The sequence below is a fragment of the Citrus clementina genome, unplaced genomic scaffold (assembly GCF_000493195.1).
Source record: "Citrus clementina cultivar Clemenules unplaced genomic scaffold, Citrus_clementina_v1.0 scaffold_8, whole genome shotgun sequence".
Lineage (NCBI taxonomy): Eukaryota > Viridiplantae > Streptophyta > Magnoliopsida > Sapindales > Rutaceae > Citrus > Citrus x clementina.
The window spans coordinates 4,176-24,098 of record NW_006262022.1 but is presented as its reverse complement, the minus strand read 5'-3'; the positions used below and the strand labels follow the sequence as shown (position 1 = coordinate 24,098).

The following is a 19,923-nucleotide window of genomic DNA, read 5'->3' as shown; positions in this document are numbered from 1 at the left end:
GGCTAGCTGTTTCAATTATAAACAGCTATGCATTGCTTGAAAGTTGAGCTATGACTTTTATCCTCTAATAAAGTGGGTTCGCTGACAGTCAATTCCATCTTAGAAAATCAACAACAAACAGCAACATTGTGGTGATATTTTGATGCATTATGCCAGACAATGTCTCTGTCGCCCAGGTGGTACAAGCGACCAAATGGTGGCATCAGTGGCAGCCACTCAAGCCTTTAACAATAATTTAATGTGTGTATTACGGGTTTATTTGTGGGTCTTGGCTACCCATGATTTTGTGGTTGCTATATATCTCAGCCTCAGTGAATATCATATCCATGAAATGAATAGGAGACAGAACTCATGACACCTGCCTACCTAGCTACCTATGCATATGCCAATGTTAAAGAGAGATTGATACTATATATAGCACCCCCCTTTCTTGATTTCTGCAGAGCATATGAAAATCAAAATATTAACTAGCTGCAGTCCATATCATCAATTTAAATAATGCTTTCATTAATTGCATCCTTCATGAGTCTACAGTCTACTAGCTTGATTGATCAAGTATATTGGATTGCTGATGTTCTGGGATGGCAGCATCAAACTGCAATTTCAAGCAGCTACATGTATAAATAATTATTACGTTATATATCCACAAGCACTACTGCAGTACTGGTGTTATATATGCTGATCAGCAAAGATAGCCTTGCTCATCAAACCAAGCAATGCAATCATCAAACATCTCTTCAATAGACTTGAACTTGAATCCCAGCAGACTAGTCAACTTTGACGTGTTGAACTCATAGTATGGTCTGTCTAGTAGCTCAAACCTGAATTAATTAATTAATAAATGTAAGCAGAAAGGAAGAGAAAAAAAAGCAAGACAACAAATTAACGACTCAACACACACACACATCTAGCTATCCAAGCAACGTACCTTTCTGGGATGGGAAGCAAAGGATAGCGTGTTGATAACAAGGATACTAACTCATTATTATCCACAACGGTTGAGCTACAAAGGTATCGCCCGTGACTATTTTGGTGTTCATAAACAAGGATGTGGCAAAGCGCTACATCATCGATGTGAACGTATCCCATCCTTCCGTGCCATTGAAATTTCTCCTTTTCGCCTGTCCGTTTACCAATTGGTTGGTTCGAGAGTACATTACATAGTGTCAACATATATATGGTATAGACATATATAACATACCTTTGAGTAAGCCAAGAACATCGGATGCAGTAGAACATAGGTCAGGTGGCAAACTAGGTCCAATAACGAAAGAGGGTAGAATGGTAACTAAGTCAATCCCGTTATGGCCACAGAATTCCCATGCAGCTTTCTCAGCTAGGATTTTTGATAGAGCATACCATATCTTTTTACGTAGTACGTAGTTACGAAGAAACAGATAGATCAGAGCAAATATCATTAGCTGCAAGATCCATAAAAGTAACACTAACAGGGACAATACTTATAATTATGTTAATGGCCCCCAATTAGCACTGTCACTGTACGTGTTGCTAATTAAATAATTATATCTGTATTATATGTTATGTATATACGATCTACGACTGCTACTTGATAAGCTTTCCAAAACTACTCTTGCATATATGCATGTGTGTGTGTATGTATATATATATATATATATATATACTCTTTTTCTATTGAAATTAACGTGAGAATGTTATTAAAATTTAAAAAATACAATTTTAAAATCTGTATTTTTTTTACTATTAATGTATAGAATATATATATATATATAGTTTTTATTTTTAAACATCCTCACTTTAACAAAGGGAAGATACTCTCACTAGAGAATGATTTATATATATGTTATAACTAACATTTTTAAACCGCATGGTTTAAAAATGTGTCTGTATTAAAAAAACTATGGGCGTCTGCACCCGAGAATGTGTGTGTATATATATATATATATATAAGATATCTCTTTGATGTTATGATAATTATTTATAAACACGTTCAGGAGCGTAAAATTATATTAATTGTTAATAAAATATAGTCACTAGACTACACCTGAAGTGACTCGCAGAGGTCAACAGAGCTCCAAGATGATTCGTCAAGAGGTATTTTGGAATCAAAATCATATCTTATCCTCACAGTAGAAGAAGATGAGGTAAGAACCACACGCCTCAGAGATGGATTTTTTTGGCATGAACGTAGCACATTCAGGGTACCATTGACTGCTGGTTCTATGATTTCAGCCTGTAAGTACATGCATGTTGGTGATTGATATCATGCACGCACGATATATTAATATATTAATATATATATATGTATGTATGTATGTATGTATGTTTGTGTGTGTGTGTATATATATATAGAGTATGCATGCTTGCGTGGGAGCAATTGATTAATTAAGCATGCCTTTGGATTGGAAGAAGGTTTGAGGACAGGGGAAGCAGTGTGAAAGACTCCTTGGCATCCGTTGATAGCGTCATCAAAGCTTCCTTCATCCATCAAATTTGCCCTCACGATTTGTAGTCTCTCCTTTGCTCCTTCCAGTCTCCATAAATGCGCTAACTTCCTTTCATTTCCTGCATGCCACATGCACATATATTTACACAGGCACATTACGTATATTGAAATTAAGTGGGCTATCGAATCGATGATGGTTTAATTAATTGCAAAGAGAGTCCGCGATACCATATATATACAAATGTTACACATATACATATGCATGCTAGCTAGCTACCTGGATCTCTAACGGTTCCAGTGACATGATAACCAGCTAAGAGAAGACGCTTAACAAGCCAAGATGCCAAATAGCCAGAAGCACCTGTCACGCACACCTTCCCGTTTATTTGATCCATTGCCATCGCTATATCGCCTTGCCAAATAAAAGAGAGCTTAGCCCGATGTATATTTACATAAATATATTATTTGAGCATTGCCTAATTTGCCTTTGTCCTGCAGCCTAAATGCCTTGCAGCATTTATACACGAACACATTCCGCCATGCCTTGGCTTTCTTTTGAGTCTTGAATTTAATAGTTAAATTATATTTATGGATAAGGTGGTTCATTCAATTCCTGCGGGTTAATCTTTCAACAACAATCTGTTTAATAAGCCAACTAACTTTTACCTTACTGAATTACAAGTACCTTGTTGGTAACGAATGTGAAAAGGTTTGTGTGAGATGGGCGTACACCTCACCTTCTTGACAGGTGCTATCTGACAGGACCTATGAATTTTTTATTATAAATGATTTAAAATTCATGTTATTTAATTGTGTATCCTTCTAATGGGACTTACTAAATGATAAATCTTAGGTGAATTAACAAATAATACATATATAAAATGTTTGTATATAATGTTTTTGGCAAAAGAATGTATTTCTTACTACTTTTATATTTTGATTCCGCTGTGAAATATAATTTTTTTAAAATTTTTTATCCGGATTCTATCGACCTATTCAAATTATTTCGGTACGGCAAGCATCTTAGGTTAGGTTTAATTAGATATTTTTTATCCTTGAACGCACCAAAAAAATATAAGGAAATCTGGTATTTCAGTCCAGAACTATTTTATAACAAGAATAATTTATTCACAAGACATAAACTACTCTTGCGCCCAAGCACGAGGATAAATATCAAAGAAAATAAGTTTGACATTTTGCTAAGACAGAAGTTTTATACTTCAATACATTAGACTGATTGGAGAAATATAACTTGGAAAGCGATGTTTGGAACAACCAATCAGGTTTTCATGTCTAAAACACATAATTCGTATAGCAGATGTCGATGCTGAGATAAAGTTTAGTTACGAATGCGGGTACATGTGATCAGATGCCTTGCTCATGTTTTCTTGTTCAACTTTGATGCTCGGTTCATCAATTGGCATTGAACTCATATCTAAAACCTGCAGGTGCCAACATCAAACAAAAATATTTTGAGTGGAGGCATCTATAAACAAATATGATGACTTCAATTTGTCTATGAGCACCGTTATTTCTTGTCTGATCTCGCATGTTTTAACCCCACCTTTGTGCTTATAGAATCGTCTGCAATCATGTCGAAGCCTCTAGCTTGCTCGGCCATTCCTTTAAGGCCCTCCTGAGAGAAAAAGCAAGCCAGAGCATTAGAAAAAAGTTGCAGAAAATAAATTTACGAATTAGAATTAGCACAAAATATATACAAATGCCTTGGGGGTTAATTGGAGTACTGGACCATGAATACAGGGCTATCATGGAATGGAAAGAGTTCATTTGAAAAACTTTAGGCTTTCTGAAAAAGTTAACAATGTAATATAAAGTCCTCAAGAATAAAGTTCAACTTCTCTGCCATCGCACATCAGATTTACAAATTCACAGACAAATATCAACAATTATCATATGTGCCTCATCCAAACCTTAAAAGTGAAGAGAAGGTAAGGGAGCAAGGTAGTCTGAGAAAAATCAAACAGAATAGAGCATACCCGATCTTTTTGCTCAGGTTCAACTGCTTCTCTCTTAACTCTGTTTGGTAGGGACTTTCTGTATTAATCACAAATTAGTAAACTACAAAGATGATAGTACAAGAAAACCAGAAGTAACTAAGAGGCTAAACAAGTTACCGTTCATCATCAACATCCATGTCAGAATCTGGATCCCATCTCTCATCGCCATCCTCCTGATCTTCATCCGCCTGAATAATATCAAACAATCAGTATATTACACAGAAGGTTTAGTACTAGCATAACTTCATTAGACGCTGATAAATGAATGAAAAGTGTGGAAGGTTTAGTACTAGCATAACTTCATTAGACGCTAATAAATGAATGAAAAGTGAAGAAAAACTGAATCTATCAACCACATCAACTCCGGCGTGTAACAGAAATTTAAGTTTCCACTTTCTCAATACATCAGTACTTGGAATAAAGAGTGAATTGATTATGTAAGCAGTCACCCAAAAAAAAAAAAATTCACATCACAATGGTACTAGATTTCATGACCAGAATAAGATGCAGAACCTATAACAGAGAACAGCAACACACCATCACATGTCAAATAAGTTTTTTCTTTAATTTCTTCCACCCCCCCTCTTCTTCTTCTTCTTCTTCGACAATAAATAATCTACAAATATGACTATTTAAAGGCAGTAACATATGGAAGAACAAGACAAATAGATGTAACACAATACATTGTGGAAGAACACTGTGGAAGAACACACCTCTGGAAGTTCAGAATCAGGTGGTCTTTCCTGAAACTGGACACTGGGTGCATGTTGAAGCTTTGAGAGATATTCGAGAAGCTTATTCCTTATTTCCTCAAGCAACTGGCGCGAATTCTTATTCTCCATGTTACTGGGAGCAACATGAAGAGTATAGTCAGGACCAAAATACTCATAATACTCATGCTGTGGCATCTTGTCATCAACCTCTACTCCAAGTGCAACTCCTGTCTGCCTTGCATAAAATGCATTAACAATATAAGATAACAAAGATACAGCCGGATCCCAAAAGAAAAGACACAAGATCGTGGGACTTTATAACTAACATATATGCTTTGTTAGAAAAAAAAAAAAAATCCAATATAGAGGCCAGAAATCATGCTGCCCTTCTTATACAACCGTTCGACATCTTCTCATTTAAGTCGAATTCCGACACAAATAAATTGATTCAAATATTGAAACAATTGCAAAGTTTGCTAGCCTGATGTGACTGAACTACTTTTAACTGGCAAACACTGTCCTGAGGGACCAAATGCATTAGAATTTAACCATTTACAGCCTTTTATCAATGAACAATGTGATATTAAGAGTGAAGTAATACCTCGTAGCACCAGCAACGAGCAACATTCCGAATAGTGTAACCACCACCACCCAGCAGCAACAGAGGCACATTGAATGATCTCATAAATTTGACACATTCTGCATGACCTTTAATTGAAAGATTGAAGCATCCTAACCTATCCCCAGACAATGAGTCAGCACCACATTGGAGGACCACAGCACCAGGTCTAAAAACTTCCATCACTTTTCCGATTATCGGTTTGAACAAGTAATGGTAGCTCTCATCATCGATACCATCATCAAGAGGAACATTAAGGGAGTAGAACTTTCCTTTCGAATAACCAATATCACGTATATCCCCTGTACCAGGAAAATAATCTCCGAACTTATGGAATGAAACAGTCATTACCCTATCAGTTGTATAAAATGCTTCCTCCACGCCATCTCCATGATGGATATCAATATCTACATATAATACACGCTGCAAGACAGATTAAGTATAATGTTAGCTGACATATGGGTAAGGTAGTTACATAACCAGGCACCGAATAATTAACTAGATATAATGTTAAAATCATCAGAGAGGTCATTTAGTCAAAAAATTAGATCAAATTCCAAAACAAAATGCATAAATAGCATAGCAGTAACACAAAAATAGTTTGTCTCTGTTGACTGTTCCAGCCATCAACATTTGGTTACCAATAATAAGATGGTATCTAAAGCTCAATTCACAGTGTGTCACCAAAAAGACAAATTCAAAGTCAAACCAAATGTACCTTACAGTTAAATCAACAATTATTGGTAAATGTGTAGTCTGCAAAGACCCTAATCAAAAAATGGTGAAGGGAAAAAAAGGAGGGATTAGTGTATCTTGATACCGCCAGAACTGGAATAACTCCCACATTATAAGAACTATCCTTGAAACAAAATCCAAAGTTTAACCAAGATTAAAAGCATTTGTCAACGAAGTTTCTTGCATGAAGTGATATCCTCATAAAGTCCTAAATAATCATACAGAGAGAGAGAGAGAGAGAGAGAGAGAGAGAGAGAGAGAGAGAGAGAGAGAAATAAAGACAGAAAGTCATATGTCACAATTGAAATGTTGGACCTGGACTTATATGGAGTAGTTCCATTTCTCATATTGGTTTTTAATATGAAACTCAAAAGTTTACTAATAGAGGAAAATCAAAATAGAGAGTGGACCAGTTGTCCACTAAGAAAACAAAAATGATAAGCTTTCAGTGCTATACAAAAGCATAGCCAGCCATCCCTGTACAATGCTATTCCGACTTTAACACCCCATCTCAAAACCCCCTCCCAATTTAGATGAATGAAGAAAAAAGATGAATCCTGGAACTCCTTAGACACTGAAGCCCAAAGCGAAGCAAGAAAATGGACTCTATACCACAATTCTTCAAAAAAGAGAAATGTTCCATTTCTCATACTCAATAATATGCAATAAATGTCATATATTTAGCAACTAAGTTCTAACAGCTATATGAAAAAAAAAAAAAAAAAAAAAATGAAGTTCTCCCCAGCAGATATGAAGTGAATTCGCTGTTTCAGCCAAATAGTCATGGTTATAGAAAAAGAAAAGTATTCACTTGCGTTTCCGCATAAGGATTTGTGAAGTTTGCAAGCTACTGTGCTTGTTTGAAAAAGAAGCATAAAAACAGTCATTGTTTTCATCACTGTGTTTTATATCTATAGTTAACCTACAAGCAAGCAAAACTCACCGAACATTCAATGTAATTTTTTGCAAAAGAAAATCAAAATTATAGACTCATGCCCATGAATCAACACAAAGATTCTGGTGAATTGATGTGAACAACGCTCAAAGGCGTCCAGAAAGATAACACTCATGCCCATGCCCATGCCCGTGCCCGTGCCCGTGCCCGTGCCAAAAATGTAGGATGCAAAACCAATGTTAATGCCATCAAAACATGTCTACAACAGTACAAGAATATAGGGGAATTTTTATGAGAAAATGAAGCAAAAATTTGGAAGTTTGGAACAAACCTCATGCTGCTTAAGTAGCTCCAAAATGGCCAAGACAATGTCATTGACATAACAGAATCCGGAAGCTTCACATTTCTTAGCATGATGAAGGCCACCGGCCCAGTTGATAGCAATATCACAGAGGCCGTGATTCAACTTGACAGCACCACCAACAGAGCCCCCAGCATAAGTTTGACAGAAGGAGAAAAGACCGTCAAAGACAGGGCAATCTTCACCAACATTAAAGCGCTTGAGCTGCCTAAGCTGATCCTGCTGAGTCTCAGGGGTGATACTCCTGAGGAAGGAGACATAATCATCGGCATGGAAGCGGCAAAGATCCCTTTCCCTAGCAGGAAAAGGTTTGAGGACCTGCATGTTCTGAAGCAAGCCGTAGTGGGCGAGAAGGGCATGGGTCATACGAATGCGATGGGGTTTCATTGGGTGACCCTGTCCATAGTAGTAATTGCCCACCTCTGGGTCGTAGAAATAACACACCTTTCTCTTAACGCCATCAGTACCAGATGGTAAAGAATTGCCTCCAGTGTCCATATGAATAATATTTCTGCTTTTTATTAAAAAAAAATCAAATAGTCAGATTTGCTTCGTTATATGAAGAATCAGAATCAGCGCTGGTAACCTAAAAGGAAAAAAAAATTGAATAAATTACGGTTTACAGAGGTGATGTGAAAAAGCAAAATGGTTTGAATGTTTGAAAACTATGTAGTCGTTAATTAGCAAAAAGGAAAAAGGATTCAGATTTGCAATAATGAATCAACAAAATACAAGCATCGGTGTATCCAATATCAATACCACACAAACCTCAATCTTTAAAAAGCGAAACCAAAAAATTAAATAAACAAAATAAAACAAAGAGGGTTCATTTTAGAATTACCTTGGGGCCGGCACTTACTGGGAGAGCCAACACTAACTAAGAATGCAACGGGACGAGACCTCAAGAGAATAAAAAGACGGGGCTGAACTTGCGTAATGCAGCGTGTAGAATAGAAGCTGCTAATCCAAAATCGTGTTATCACGAGACGAGACGAGATATTTGAAAATTTTAAGTGAAAAACTCAAACCACCAATCATAATCCTTCAGTTCGGTTCGGGCAACTCATTATTTTAGTTTGACACTATTCAAGCGGATAGCATTTTTTTATTACATGAAATTATTGTTTAATAGTACAACTTATATATGTGTGTGTGTGTCTCTCTCTCTCTATACATATATATATGAAAAAAAATCACCATTTACTTATTTGTTTTGCTATTTTTAAAAATATACAAACACTTTTTTTTTTCAACGCGCCACTTGAAATTTACCTTTTATTGCACTCGTCCACTTTCATCTAACCGCTGTTAGAAAATTACTGATGTTAGAGGGTAAAATGAGCATTTCATTTGAATATGTAAAATTATGCTATATTATGCTAATTGTTTTTTTAAAGAAGATTAAAACGACGTCATTTAACATGATTTGAAAATTAAAAAAAAGAAAATTGATATTGTTTAATTCAATTGAAAGAGAAAAAATAAATACAATTTTTCTAAATCTTGCAAGCAACAAACACTATTTTTCTTCAAAAAAATAAATACAAATTTTCTAAATTTAGCAAGCAATAAACACTATTTTTCTCATGTTTCTAGCATCCACCTTTCAGGTGGCGCGCTGAAAAAGAAATGTTTGTGTATTTTTGAAAAAAGGCAAAACAAACAGGCAGGCGATAGATAATTTCCCTTACATATATAAACATACAAACAAGGTGTAATGTCACCCCAATAATCTCAATACAAGCTTCACACACGTAGCAATCGTGGACTAAATTAAGATCTTGTATATATACTCCCACCATGTTTGGTAAATTCACGTTATTTAGGATTTTAGTATAAGAGAGAGTTGAACTCTAGTTATCTTGGTTGGTTGTTTTCGTAATTAAAAAAGAAAAAAATTCTCTTTGAGAAGAGTCGTTCTTTGTTTACTTTTGTTTTGAGTAAAGTGGTATCATTGTAGGTTTGCAATGGTCCACAAGAATAGGGATGACAATTGCGCTCGCAAACCCGTCAAAATCCACCCGTCAAAACCCGTCAATTGTGGATACTTTTGCGGGTTGCGGGTGATTTTAGTATTACAAATTAAAACCCGCACTTGGATACGAGTGTGTTTGGTATTAGCCTAATATCCGGCGGATACCCGCATGGATACCCACTAAACCCACAATATTTTTTAAAAAATATTTTTAATTAAAAAATATTTAAATCTAAAAAATATATAAAGAAAATAATGCAATTATGCAAAGTGCCAAATAACCAAAATGTTTTTGTATGGTCTATATTGTTTTAACTTAATGCATGAATTATTTCATTACTATAATTTTTTTCTTCGAATTAATATTTGAAAAGTATTATTCTTTGGAAAATATTAATCTTAATCATTATTGTAGGCATCATGTTGGATGGGTGCTAATGATGGTGAATGAAATGAATATATTCTCTTGGAGCTTGTGTTGAATGGTAATATGAAATATAATTGTTATTTTTAGATATTAGATTGTGGTTTTTTTTAAAGGATTTGTGTATTTTACACTTAAATTTGAGAATTTGTATTGGATTGATGTTGAAACTTCAATTTTTCATTTACATTGGTTAAATTTAAAATTAAGTATGTTATGTGGAATTTGAGATTATTATTGTAAATTTATATGTTGAACATTTGTGATTTTAAATGTACAAACCCGCAAAAAATCTGTCGGATACCATTGCGGGTTTGACAATTGTCAAAACTCGCAGCGGGTGGGTTTTCTTAAAAAAAATTAAAACCCGCTACCGGTTGCGAGGGTTTTAGTTATTTAAATTTTGTGTGGGTTTGGGTTTGGTAATGGAAAACCCGCTACAGGTAGTGCCCATTGCCATCCCTACACAAGAACAATTCGACAAGCACCCAACTTCTCAACGATGATTAGAAGTTGTAGGCTTTTATTAAAGCAATCAAATTTAGTGCCTGAATTAGCCTTTGCAGCGGCAGATGGAAGAAGTGTAGTAGCGGCTGGAGAAGATGGAGGTTGGCGGCAACAAGAAGGATGTTCAAGGCGATGCAGGAGCCCTAAGAAAAAGCCCATGGACCTATCGTTCTAGAGCGGCCCCTTAAATTTACAGGTGGTTTTAGTGATGGACCTCCCCTCGGGAATTGCAAGGCCCCTCGAAATGTTGTACCCCTTTTCGAGTCCCGGGGAGGCCACACCCTCCTCCCCATCACCACTCCCCACCAAGGCCATAGCACACCGGTCTCGGCGCCCTTGGGGCCATTGACCCCCTGCCCAGCGGGCACTATTTTGGGGCGGGCCTCTACACGTACCTCCCCCCGAGCGCCGCGAGGCCCCTCAAAAAGTTGTTTCTCTTTCCAAGTACCGAGGAGACCACACCCCCACCCCCACCCCCACCAAGGTTATACCACACCCGTCTCGGCGCCCTTGGGGCCTTTGGCCCCTGCCTTGTGGGCACTATTTTGGGGCGGGCCTCTACACGTACTTCCCCCCGAGCGCCGCGAGGCCCCTCAAAAAGTTGTTTCTCTTTCCAAGTACCGAGGAGACCACACCCCCACCCCCTACCCCCACCAAGGTTATACCACACCTGTCTCGGCGCCCTTGGGGACTTTGGCCCCTGCCTTGTGGGCACTATTTTGGGGCGGGCCTTCGTACACACCTCCCCCCGGGTATCGTGAGGCCCCTCGAAAAGCCTTGCCCCTTTATGAGTCCTGCGGAGGCCACACCCCTCACCCCCACCAAGGCTATAGCACACCCTTCTCGCACGCCCCTGGGGACTTTGGCCCCCCGACCTGCGGGCACTATTATAAGGTGGGGATCTGCCCACATCATCCCGCGGGCGCCCTGAGGGCCCTCGCAAACCCTTACTCAAATCCGAGCCCCGCGGAGGCCACGCCCAGTAGCCCCCCACCAAGGCTATCGCAAACCCATCTCGACGCCCTTGGGGCCTTTTGCCCCCCGACCTGCGGGTACTAGTTTTAGAAGGGGCTCTGTCCGCACCACCCCGCGGGCACCCCGAGGACTCTCGCAAGGCCTTGCCCAATTCTCAGCCCTGCAGAGGCGCCCCCTACCAAGGCTATAGCACACCCATCACAGCGCCACGGGGGCGTTTGGCTCCCCGAAATATGAGCACTATTTTTTAGCGGGGCTATGCCCGTTGCTCCCCTCGGGTGCCCTAAGGGCCCTCGCAAAGCCTTGCCCAACTCCGAGCCCCACGGAGGCAACGCCGAGCCCCCCCCACATAGCCTATAGCACACCCGTCACGGCACCCCGAGGGGGTTTGGCCCCCCGACCTGCGGGCACTATTTTTGGGCGGGGCTCTACCCGTTCCTCCCCACGGGCGCCCTGAGAGCCCTCGCAAAGCCTTGCCCAACTCCGAGCCCCGCGGAGGCCACGCCGAGCCGCCCCCACTAAGGTTATAGCACACCCATTACGGCGCCCACGGGGCGTTTGGCCCCCTGACTTGCGGGCATTATGTTTGGGCGGGGCATTGCCCACGACTCCCCCCGGGCTTCCTGAGCCCCCTCCAAAGGCCTTGCACCATTCCGAGTCCCGCGGAGGCCACGCCCAGCTGCTTCCACCAAGCCAGTAGCACACCCGTCACGGCGCCCTGGGGACGTTAAGCCCCCCAACTTGCAGGCACTATGTTTTGGAGTGGCTCTGCCCGCGACCCCCCTCGGGAGCCTCGAGGGCCATTGCAAAGTTTTGCACAATTCCGAGTCCCTCTGAGGCCACACCCTGCCGCCCCCTACCAAGGCTATAGCACACTGTCTCGGCACCCTTGAGGCCTTTGGCCCCCCGACCTACGGGCCCTAGTTTTAGAAGGGGCCCTGTCCGTACCACCCAGCGAGCTCCCCGAGGGCCCTCGCAAGGCCTTGCCCAATTCTGAACCCCGCAGAGGCGCCCCCCACCAAGGCAATAGCACACCCGTCACGGCGCCCCAGGGGCGTTTGGCCCTTCGACATGCAGGCACTAATTTAGGGGGTCCTCTGCCCGCGACTCTCCCTCGACGCCCCAAGGCCCCCCGCAAAGCCTTGCCTGATTACGAGTCCCGCGAAGGCCACACCACGCCGCCCCCCACTAAGGCAGCACACCTGTCACGGGGACCAAGAGGTGTTTGGCCTCCTGACCTGCGGGACCTATTTTTGGGCGGGACTTTGACCGTACTACCCTGCGGGCGCCTCGAGGGTCCTCGCAAAGCCTTGTCCCATTCCGAGTCCTGCGGAGGGCATTCCCCGCCGCCCTCCTCCAAGGCTATAGCAGATCCGTCTTAACGCCCCTGAGGCCTTTGCCCCCCGACTTGCGGGCACTATTTTTGGGCAGGGCTTTATCTGGGAATCCCCCGGGCACCCCGAGGCCCCTCGCAAGGCCTTGCCCCATTCCGAGTCCCGCAGAGGCCACACCTTGCCGCCCCCCACCAAGGCTATATCACAACTGTCCCGGCGCCCTGGGGGCGTTTGGCTCCCCGACCTGCGGGCACTCTTTTTGAGTGGGGTTCTGCCCGCGACTCCGTCCGAGCGCCCCGAGACCCCTCGCAAAGTCTCGCCCCATTCCGAGTCCAGCGGATGAACTTGGCCAGCCCCACCCCCCAAGGCTATAGCCCACCCGTTTTTTTGGCCTTTTTCCGCAGGGAGGTTTTTGAGCCCCGACCTTCGGGTGCTTATTTTTGGGCGCGGCTGTGCCCGCGGCCTAGTTTGGGCACACGGAGGCCCCTCGCAAAGTCTCGCCCCATTCCGAGTCCGGCGGACAAACTTTTAAACCTAACTCCCACCCCCCAAGGCTATAGCCCACCCGTTTTTTTGTCCTTTTTCCGCCGGGGGGTTTTGGCGCCCCGACCTTTGGGCGCGGCTGTGCCCGCGGCCTATTTTGGGCACACTGAGCCCCCTCGCTAAGTCTCGCCCCATTCCGAGTCCGGCGGATGAACTTTGCCAGCACCACCCCCCAAGGCTATAGCCCACCCGTTTTTTTGGCCTTTTTCCGTAGGGAAGTTTTGGCGCCCCGACCTTCGGGAGCTTATTTTTTGGCGCGCCAGTGCCCGTGGCCTAGTTTGGGCACACTGAGCCCCCTCGATAAGTCTCGCCCCATTCCGAGTCCGGCGGATGAACTTTGCCAGCACCACCCCCCAAGGCTATAGCCCACCCGTTTTTTTGGCCTTTTTCCGTAGGGAAGTTTTTGGCGCCCCGACCTTCGGGAGCTTATTTTTTGGCGCGCCAGTGCCCGTGGCCTAGTTTGGGCACACGGAGGCCCCTCACAATGTCTCGCCCCATTCCGAGTCCGGCGGACAAACTTTTAAACCTAACTCCCACCCCCCAAGGCTATAGCCCACCCATTTTTTGGGGTTTTTTCCGCAGGGAGGTTTTGGCGCCCCGACCTTCGGGAGCTTATTTTTTGGCGCGGCTGTGCCCGCGGCCTATTTTGGGCACACGGAGGCCCCTCGCAAAGTCTCACCCCATTCCGAGTCCGGCGGACAAACTTTTAAACCTAACTCCCACCCCCCAAGGCTATAGCCCACCCGTTTTTTTGGCCTTTTTCCGCTGGGGGGTTTTGGCGCCCCGACCTTCGGGCGCTTATTTTTGGGCGCGGCTGTGCCCGCGGCCTATTTTGGGCACACTGAGCCCCCTCGCAAAGGCTCGCCGCATTCCGAGTCCGGCGGATGAACTTGGCCAGCCCCACCGCCCAAGGATATAGCCCACCCATTTTTTTGGCCTTTTTCCGCTGCGGGGTTTTGGCGCCATGACCTTCGGGCGCTTATTTTTGGAAGCGGCTGTGCCCGCGTCATAGTTTGGGAACACGGAGGCCCCTCACAAAGTCTCGCCCCATTCCGAGTACGGCGGACAAACATTTAAACCTAACACCCACCCCGCAAGGCTATAGCCCACCCGTTTTTTTGGCCTTTTTCCGCTGGGGGTTTTTGGCACCCTGACCTTCGGGCACTTATTTTTGGGCGCGGCTGTGCCCGCGTCCTATTTTGGGTACACTGAGCCCCCTCGCTAAGTCTCGTCCCATTCCGAGTCCGGCGGATGAACTTGGCCAGCCCCACCCCCCAAGGCTATAGCCCACCCGTTTTTCTGGCCTTTTTCCGCTGCGGGCTTTTGGCGCCTCGACCTTCGGGAGATTATTTTTGGGCGCGGCTGTCCCCACGGCCTAGTTTGGGCACACTGAGGCCCCTCGCAAAGTCTCGCCCCATTCCGAGTCCGGCGGACAAACATTTAAAACTAACTCCCACCCCCTAAGGCTATAGCCCACCCGTTTTTTTGGCCTTTTTCCGCTGGGGGGTTTTGGCGCCCCGACCTTCGGGTGCTTATTTTTGGGCGCGGCTGTGTCCGCGGCCTAGATTGGGCACACTGAGGCCCCTTGCAAAGTCTCGCCCCATTCCGAGTCCGGCGGATGAACATTTAAACATAACTCCCACCCCCCAAGGCTATAGCCCACCCGTTTTTTTGGCCTTTTTCCGCTGGGGGGTTTTGGTACCCCGACCTTCGGGCGCGTATTTTTGGAAATGGCTGTGCCCGCGGCCAATTTTGGGAACACGGAGGCCCGTCACAAAGGCTCGCCCCATTCCGAGTCCGGCGGACAAACTTTTAAACCTAACTCCCACCCCCCAAGGCTATAGCCCACCCGTTTTTTTGGCCTTTTTCCGCTGGGGGGTTTTGGCGCCCCGACCTTCGGGTGCTTATTTTTTGGCGCGGCTGTGCCCGCGGTCTATTTTGGGCACACTGAGCCCCCTCGCAAAGTCTCGCCGCATTCCGAGTCCGGCGGATGAACTTGGCCAGCCCCACCGCCCAAGGATATAGCCCACCCATTTTTTTGGCCTTTTTCCGCTGCGGGGTTTTGGCGCCATGACCTTCGGGCGCTTATTTTTGTAGCGGCTGTGCCCGCGTCCTATTTTGGGAACACGGAGGCCCATCACAAAGGCTCGCCCCATTCCGAGTCTGGCGGACAAACATTTAAACCTAACTCCCACCCACTAAGGCTATAGTCCACCCATTTTTTTGGCCTTTTTCCGCAGGGAGGTTTTGGCGCCCCGACCTTCGGGAGCTTATTTTTGGGCGCGGCTGTGTCCGCGGCCTAGATTGGGCACACTGAGGCCCCTTGCAAAGTCTCGCCCCATTCCGAGTCCGGCGGATGAACATTTAAACATAACTCCCACCCCCCAAGGCTATAGCCCACCCGTTTTTTTGGCCTTTTTCCGTTGGGGGGTTTTGGTACCCCGACCTTCGGGCGCGTATTTTTGGAAGCGGCTGTGCCCGCGTCCTATTTTGGGAACACGGAGGCCCGTCACAAAGGCTCGCCCCATTCCGAGTCCGGCGGACAAACATTTAAACCTAACTCCCACCCACTAAGGCTATAGCCCACCCGTTTTTTTGGCCTTTTTCCGCTGGGGGGTTTTGGCACCCTGACCTTCGGGCACTTATTTTTGGGCGCGGCTGTGCCCGCGTCCTATTTTGGGTACACTGAGCCCCCTCGCTAAGTCTCGCCCCATTCCGAGTCCGGCGGATGAACTTGGCCAGCCCCACCCCCCAAGGCTATAGCCCACCCGTTTTTTTGGCCTTTTTCCGCTGGGAGGTTTTGGCGCCTCGACCTTCAGGAGATTATTTTTGGGCACTGGTGTCCCCGCGGCCTAGTTTGGGCACACGGAGGCCCCTCGCAAAGTCTCGCCCCATTCCGAGTCCAGCGGATGAACTTGGCCAGCCCCACCCCCTAAGGCTATAGCCCACCCGTTTTTTTGGCCTTTTTCCGCAGGGAGGTTTTGGCGCCCTGACCTTCGGGAGCTTATTTTTTGGAGCGCTTGTGCCCGTGGCATAGTTTGGGCACACGGAGGCCCCTCGCAAAGTCTCGCCCCATTCCGAGTCCGGTGGACAAACTTTTAAACCTAACTCCCACCCCCCAAGGCTATAGCCCACCCATTTTTTGGGCTTTTTTCCGCAGGGAGGTTTTGGCACCCCGACCGTCGGGAGCTTATTTTTTGGCGCGGCTGTGCCCGCGGCCTATTTTGGGCACACGGAGGCCCCTCACAAAGTCTCGCCCCATTCCGAGTCCGGTGGACAAACTTTTAAACCTAACTCCCACCCCCCAAGGTTATAGCCCACCCGTTTTTTTGCCTTTTTCCGCTGGGGGGTTTTGGCGCCCCGACCTTCGGGTGCTTATCTTTGGGCGCGGCTGTGCCCGCGGCCTATTTTGGGCACACTGAGCCCCATCGCAAAGTCTCGCCGCATTCCGAGTCCGGCGGATGAACTTGGCCAGCCCCACCGCCCAAGGATATAGCCCACCCATTTTTTTGGCCTTTTTCCGCTGCGGGGTTTTGGCGCCATGACCTTCGGGCGCTTATTTTTGGAAGCGGCTGTGCCCGCGTCATAGTTTGGGAACACGGAGGCCCCTCACAAAGTCTCGCCCCATTCCGAGTACGGCGGACAAACATTTAAACCTAACACCCACCCCGCAAGGCTATAGCCCACCCGTTTTTTTGGCCTTTTTCCGCTGGGGGTTTTTGGCACCCTGACCTTCGGGCACTTATTTTTGGGCGCGGCTGTGCCCGCGTCCTATTTTGGGTACACTGAGCCCCCTCGCTAAGTCTCGTCCCATTCCGAGTCCGGCGGATGAACTTGGCCAGCCCCACCCCCCAAGGGTATAGCCCACCTGTTTTTTTGGCCTTTTTCCGCTGGGAGGTTTTGGCGCCATGACCTTCGGGCGCTTATTTTTGGAAGCGGCTGTGCCCGCGTCCTATTTTGGGAACACGGAGGCCCGTCACAAAGGCTCGCCCCATTCCGAGTCCGGCGGACAAACATTTAAACCTAACTCCCACCCAATAAGGCTATAGCCCACCCGTTTTTTTGGCCTTTTTCCGCAGGGAGGTTTTGGCGCCCCGACCTTCGGGAGCTTATTTTTGGGCGCGGCTGTGTCCGCGGCCTAGATTGGGCACACTGAGGCCCCTTGCAAAGTCTCGCCCCATTCCGAGTCTGGCGGATGAACATTTAAGCATAACACCCACCCCGCAAGGTTATAGCCCACCCGTTTTTTTGGCCTTTTTCCGCTGGGGGGTTTTGGTACCCCGACCTTCGGGCGCGTATTTTTGGGCGCGGCTGTGCCCGCGTCCTATTTTGGGTACACTGAGCCCCCTCGCTAAGTCTCGTCCCATTCCGAGTCCGGCGGATGAACTTGGCCAGCCCCACCCCCCAAGGCTATGGCCCACCCGTTTTTTTGGCCTTTTTCCGCTGGGAGGTTTTGGCGCCTCGACCTTCGGGAGATTATTTTTGGGCACGGCTGTCCCCGCAGCCTAGTTTGGGCAGACTGGGGCCCCTCGCAAAGTCTCGCCCCATTCCGAGTCCGGCGGACAAACATTTAAACCTAACTCCCACCCCGCAAGGCTATAGCCCACCCGTTTTTTTGGCCTTTTTCCGCTGGGGGGTTTTGGCACCCTGACCTTCGGGCACTTATTTTTGGGCGCGGCTGTGCCCGCGTCCTATTTTGGGTACACTGAGCCCCCTCGCTAAGTCTCGCCCCATTCCGAGTCCGGCGGATGAACTTGGCCAGCCCCACCGCCCAAGGATATAGCCCACCCATTTTTTTGGCCTTTTTCCGCTGCGGGGTTTTGGCGCCATGACCTTCGGGCGCTTATTTTTGTAGCGGCTGTGCCCGCGTCCTATTTTGGGAACACGGAGGCCCATCACAAAGGCTCGCCCCATTCCGAGTCTGGCGGACAAACATTTAAACCTAACTCCCACCCACTAAGGCTATAGTCCACCCATTTTTTTGGCCTTTTTCCGCAGGGAGGTTTTGGCGCCCCGACCTTCGGGAGCTTATTTTTGGGCGCGGCTGTGTCCGCGGCCTAGATTGGGCACACTGAGGCCCCTTGCAAAGTCTCGCCCCATTCCGAGTCCGGCGGATGAACATTTAAACATAACTCCCACCCCCCAAGGCTATAGCCCACCCGTTTTTTTGGCCTTTTTCCGTTGGGGGGTTTTGGTACCCCGACCTTCGGGCGCGTATTTTTGGAAGCGGCTGTGCCCGCGTCCTATTTTGGGAACACGGAGGCCCGTCACAAAGGCTCGCCCCATTCCGAGTCCGGCGGACAAACATTTAAACCTAACTCCCACCCACTAAGGCTATAGCCCACCCGTTTTTTTGGCCTTTTTCCGCAGGGAGGTTTTGGCGCTCCGACCTTCGGGAGCTTATTTTTGGGCGCGGCGGTGTCCGCGGCCTAGATTGGGCACACTGAGGCCCCTTGCAAAGTCTCGCCCCATTCCGAGTCCGGCGGACAAACTTTTAAACCTAACTCCCTCCCCCCAAGGCTATAACCCACCCATTTTTTTGGCCTTTATCCGCTGGGGGGTTTTGGCGCCTCGACCTTCGGGCGCTTATTTTTGGGTGCGGCTGTGCCCGCTGCCTATTTTGGGCACATTGAGCCCCCTCGCAAAGTCTCGCCTCATTCTGAGTCCGGCAGATGAACTTGGCCATCCCCACCGCCCAAGGATATAGCCCACCCATTTTTTTGGCTTTTTTCCGCTGGGGGGTTTTGGCGCCCCGACCTTCGGGCGCTTATTTTTGGACGCGGCTGTGCCTGCGGTCTATTTTGGGCACACTGAGGCCCCTCGCAAAGTCTTGCCCCATTCCGAGTCCGGCGGACAAACTTTTAAACCTAACTCCCACCCCCCAAGGCTATAGCCCAACCGTTGTTTTGGCCTTTTTCCGCTGGGGAGTTTTGGCGCCCCGACCTTCGGGCGCATATTTTTGGGCGCGCCTGTGCCCGCGGCCTATTTTGGGCACACCGAGCCCCGTCGTAAAGTCTCGCCCCATTCCGAGTCCGGCGGATGAACTTGGCCAGCCCCACCGCCCAAGGATATAGCCCACCGATTTTTTTGGCCTTTTTCCGCTGGGGGGTTTTGGCGCCCCGACCTTCGGGCGCTTATTTTTGGAAGCAGCTATGCCCGCGTCTTATTTTGGGAACACGGAGGTCCCTCACAAAGTCTCGCCGCATTCCGAGTCCGGCGGACAAACTTTTAAACCTAACTCCCTCCCCCCAAGGCTATAACACACCCATTTTTTTGGCCTTTATCCGCTGGGGGGTTTTGGCGCCTCGACCTTCGGGTGCTTATTTTTGGGTGCGGCTGTGCCCGCTGCCTATTTTGGGCACATTGAGCACCCTCGCAAAGTCTCGCCCCATTCTGAGT

At 46.7% G+C, this 19,923-nt stretch overlaps 2 protein-coding genes across 2 annotated transcripts; both read right to left on the bottom strand.

Moving 5' to 3' along the window:
• Window positions 1-483: 483 nt before the first annotated feature.
• On the bottom strand, window positions 484-2,931 carry LOC18035632 (tetraketide alpha-pyrone reductase 1). Its single transcript, XM_006422305.2, has 6 exons — window positions 2,703-2,931; window positions 2,375-2,544; window positions 2,024-2,212; window positions 1,202-1,364; window positions 929-1,121; window positions 484-821 (listed from the first exon to the last, which is right to left on the bottom strand). Exons 1-6 carry the CDS (start codon window positions 2,824-2,826, stop codon window positions 683-685), a joined length of 978 nt encoding a protein of 325 aa, XP_006422368.1. The 5' UTR covers window positions 2,827-2,931; the 3' UTR covers window positions 484-682.
• Window positions 2,932-3,548: 617 nt separating this feature from the next.
• On the bottom strand, window positions 3,549-8,821 carry LOC18034746 (histone deacetylase 19). The gene is made up of 8 exons (XM_006422304.2): window positions 8,608-8,821; window positions 7,737-8,277; window positions 5,758-6,198; window positions 5,157-5,387; window positions 4,561-4,631; window positions 4,423-4,480; window positions 3,990-4,061; window positions 3,549-3,867 (listed from the first exon to the last, which is right to left on the bottom strand). The coding sequence occupies exons 2-8, from the start codon at window positions 8,262-8,264 to the stop codon at window positions 3,769-3,771; spliced, it is 1,500 nt and encodes a 499-aa protein (XP_006422367.1). The 5' UTR covers window positions 8,265-8,277; window positions 8,608-8,821; the 3' UTR covers window positions 3,549-3,768.
• Between the last annotated feature and the right edge of the window lie 11,102 nt (window positions 8,822-19,923).

What these genes read in the sequence shown, in the direction of transcription:
- LOC18035632 (XM_006422305.2), bottom strand. Translation starts at nt 2,826, where the DNA reads ATGGCAATGGATCAAATAAACGGGAAGGTGTGCGTGACAGGTGCTTCT. An exon ending in ACCTCTGCGAGTCACTTCAG is followed by an intron (nt 1,365 to 2,023) that starts GTGTAGTCTAGT and finishes CTACGTAAAAAG; the next exon opens with ATATGGTATGCTCTATCAAA. An exon ending in TTGCTTCCCATCCCAGAAAG is followed by an intron (nt 822 to 928) that starts GTACGTTGCTTG and finishes TAATTAATTCAG; the next exon opens with GTTTGAGCTACTAGACAGAC.
- LOC18034746 (XM_006422304.2), bottom strand. Translation starts at nt 8,264, where the DNA reads ATGGACACTGGAGGCAATTCTTTACCATCTGGTACTGATGGCGTTAAG. An exon ending in CTCGTTGCTGGTGCTACGAG is followed by an intron (nt 5,388 to 5,757) that starts GTATTACTTCAC and finishes TATGCAAGGCAG; the next exon opens with ACAGGAGTTGCACTTGGAGT. An exon ending in ATGGATGTTGATGATGAACG is followed by an intron (nt 4,481 to 4,560) that starts GTAACTTGTTTA and finishes TGATTAATACAG; the next exon opens with AAAGTCCCTACCAAACAGAG.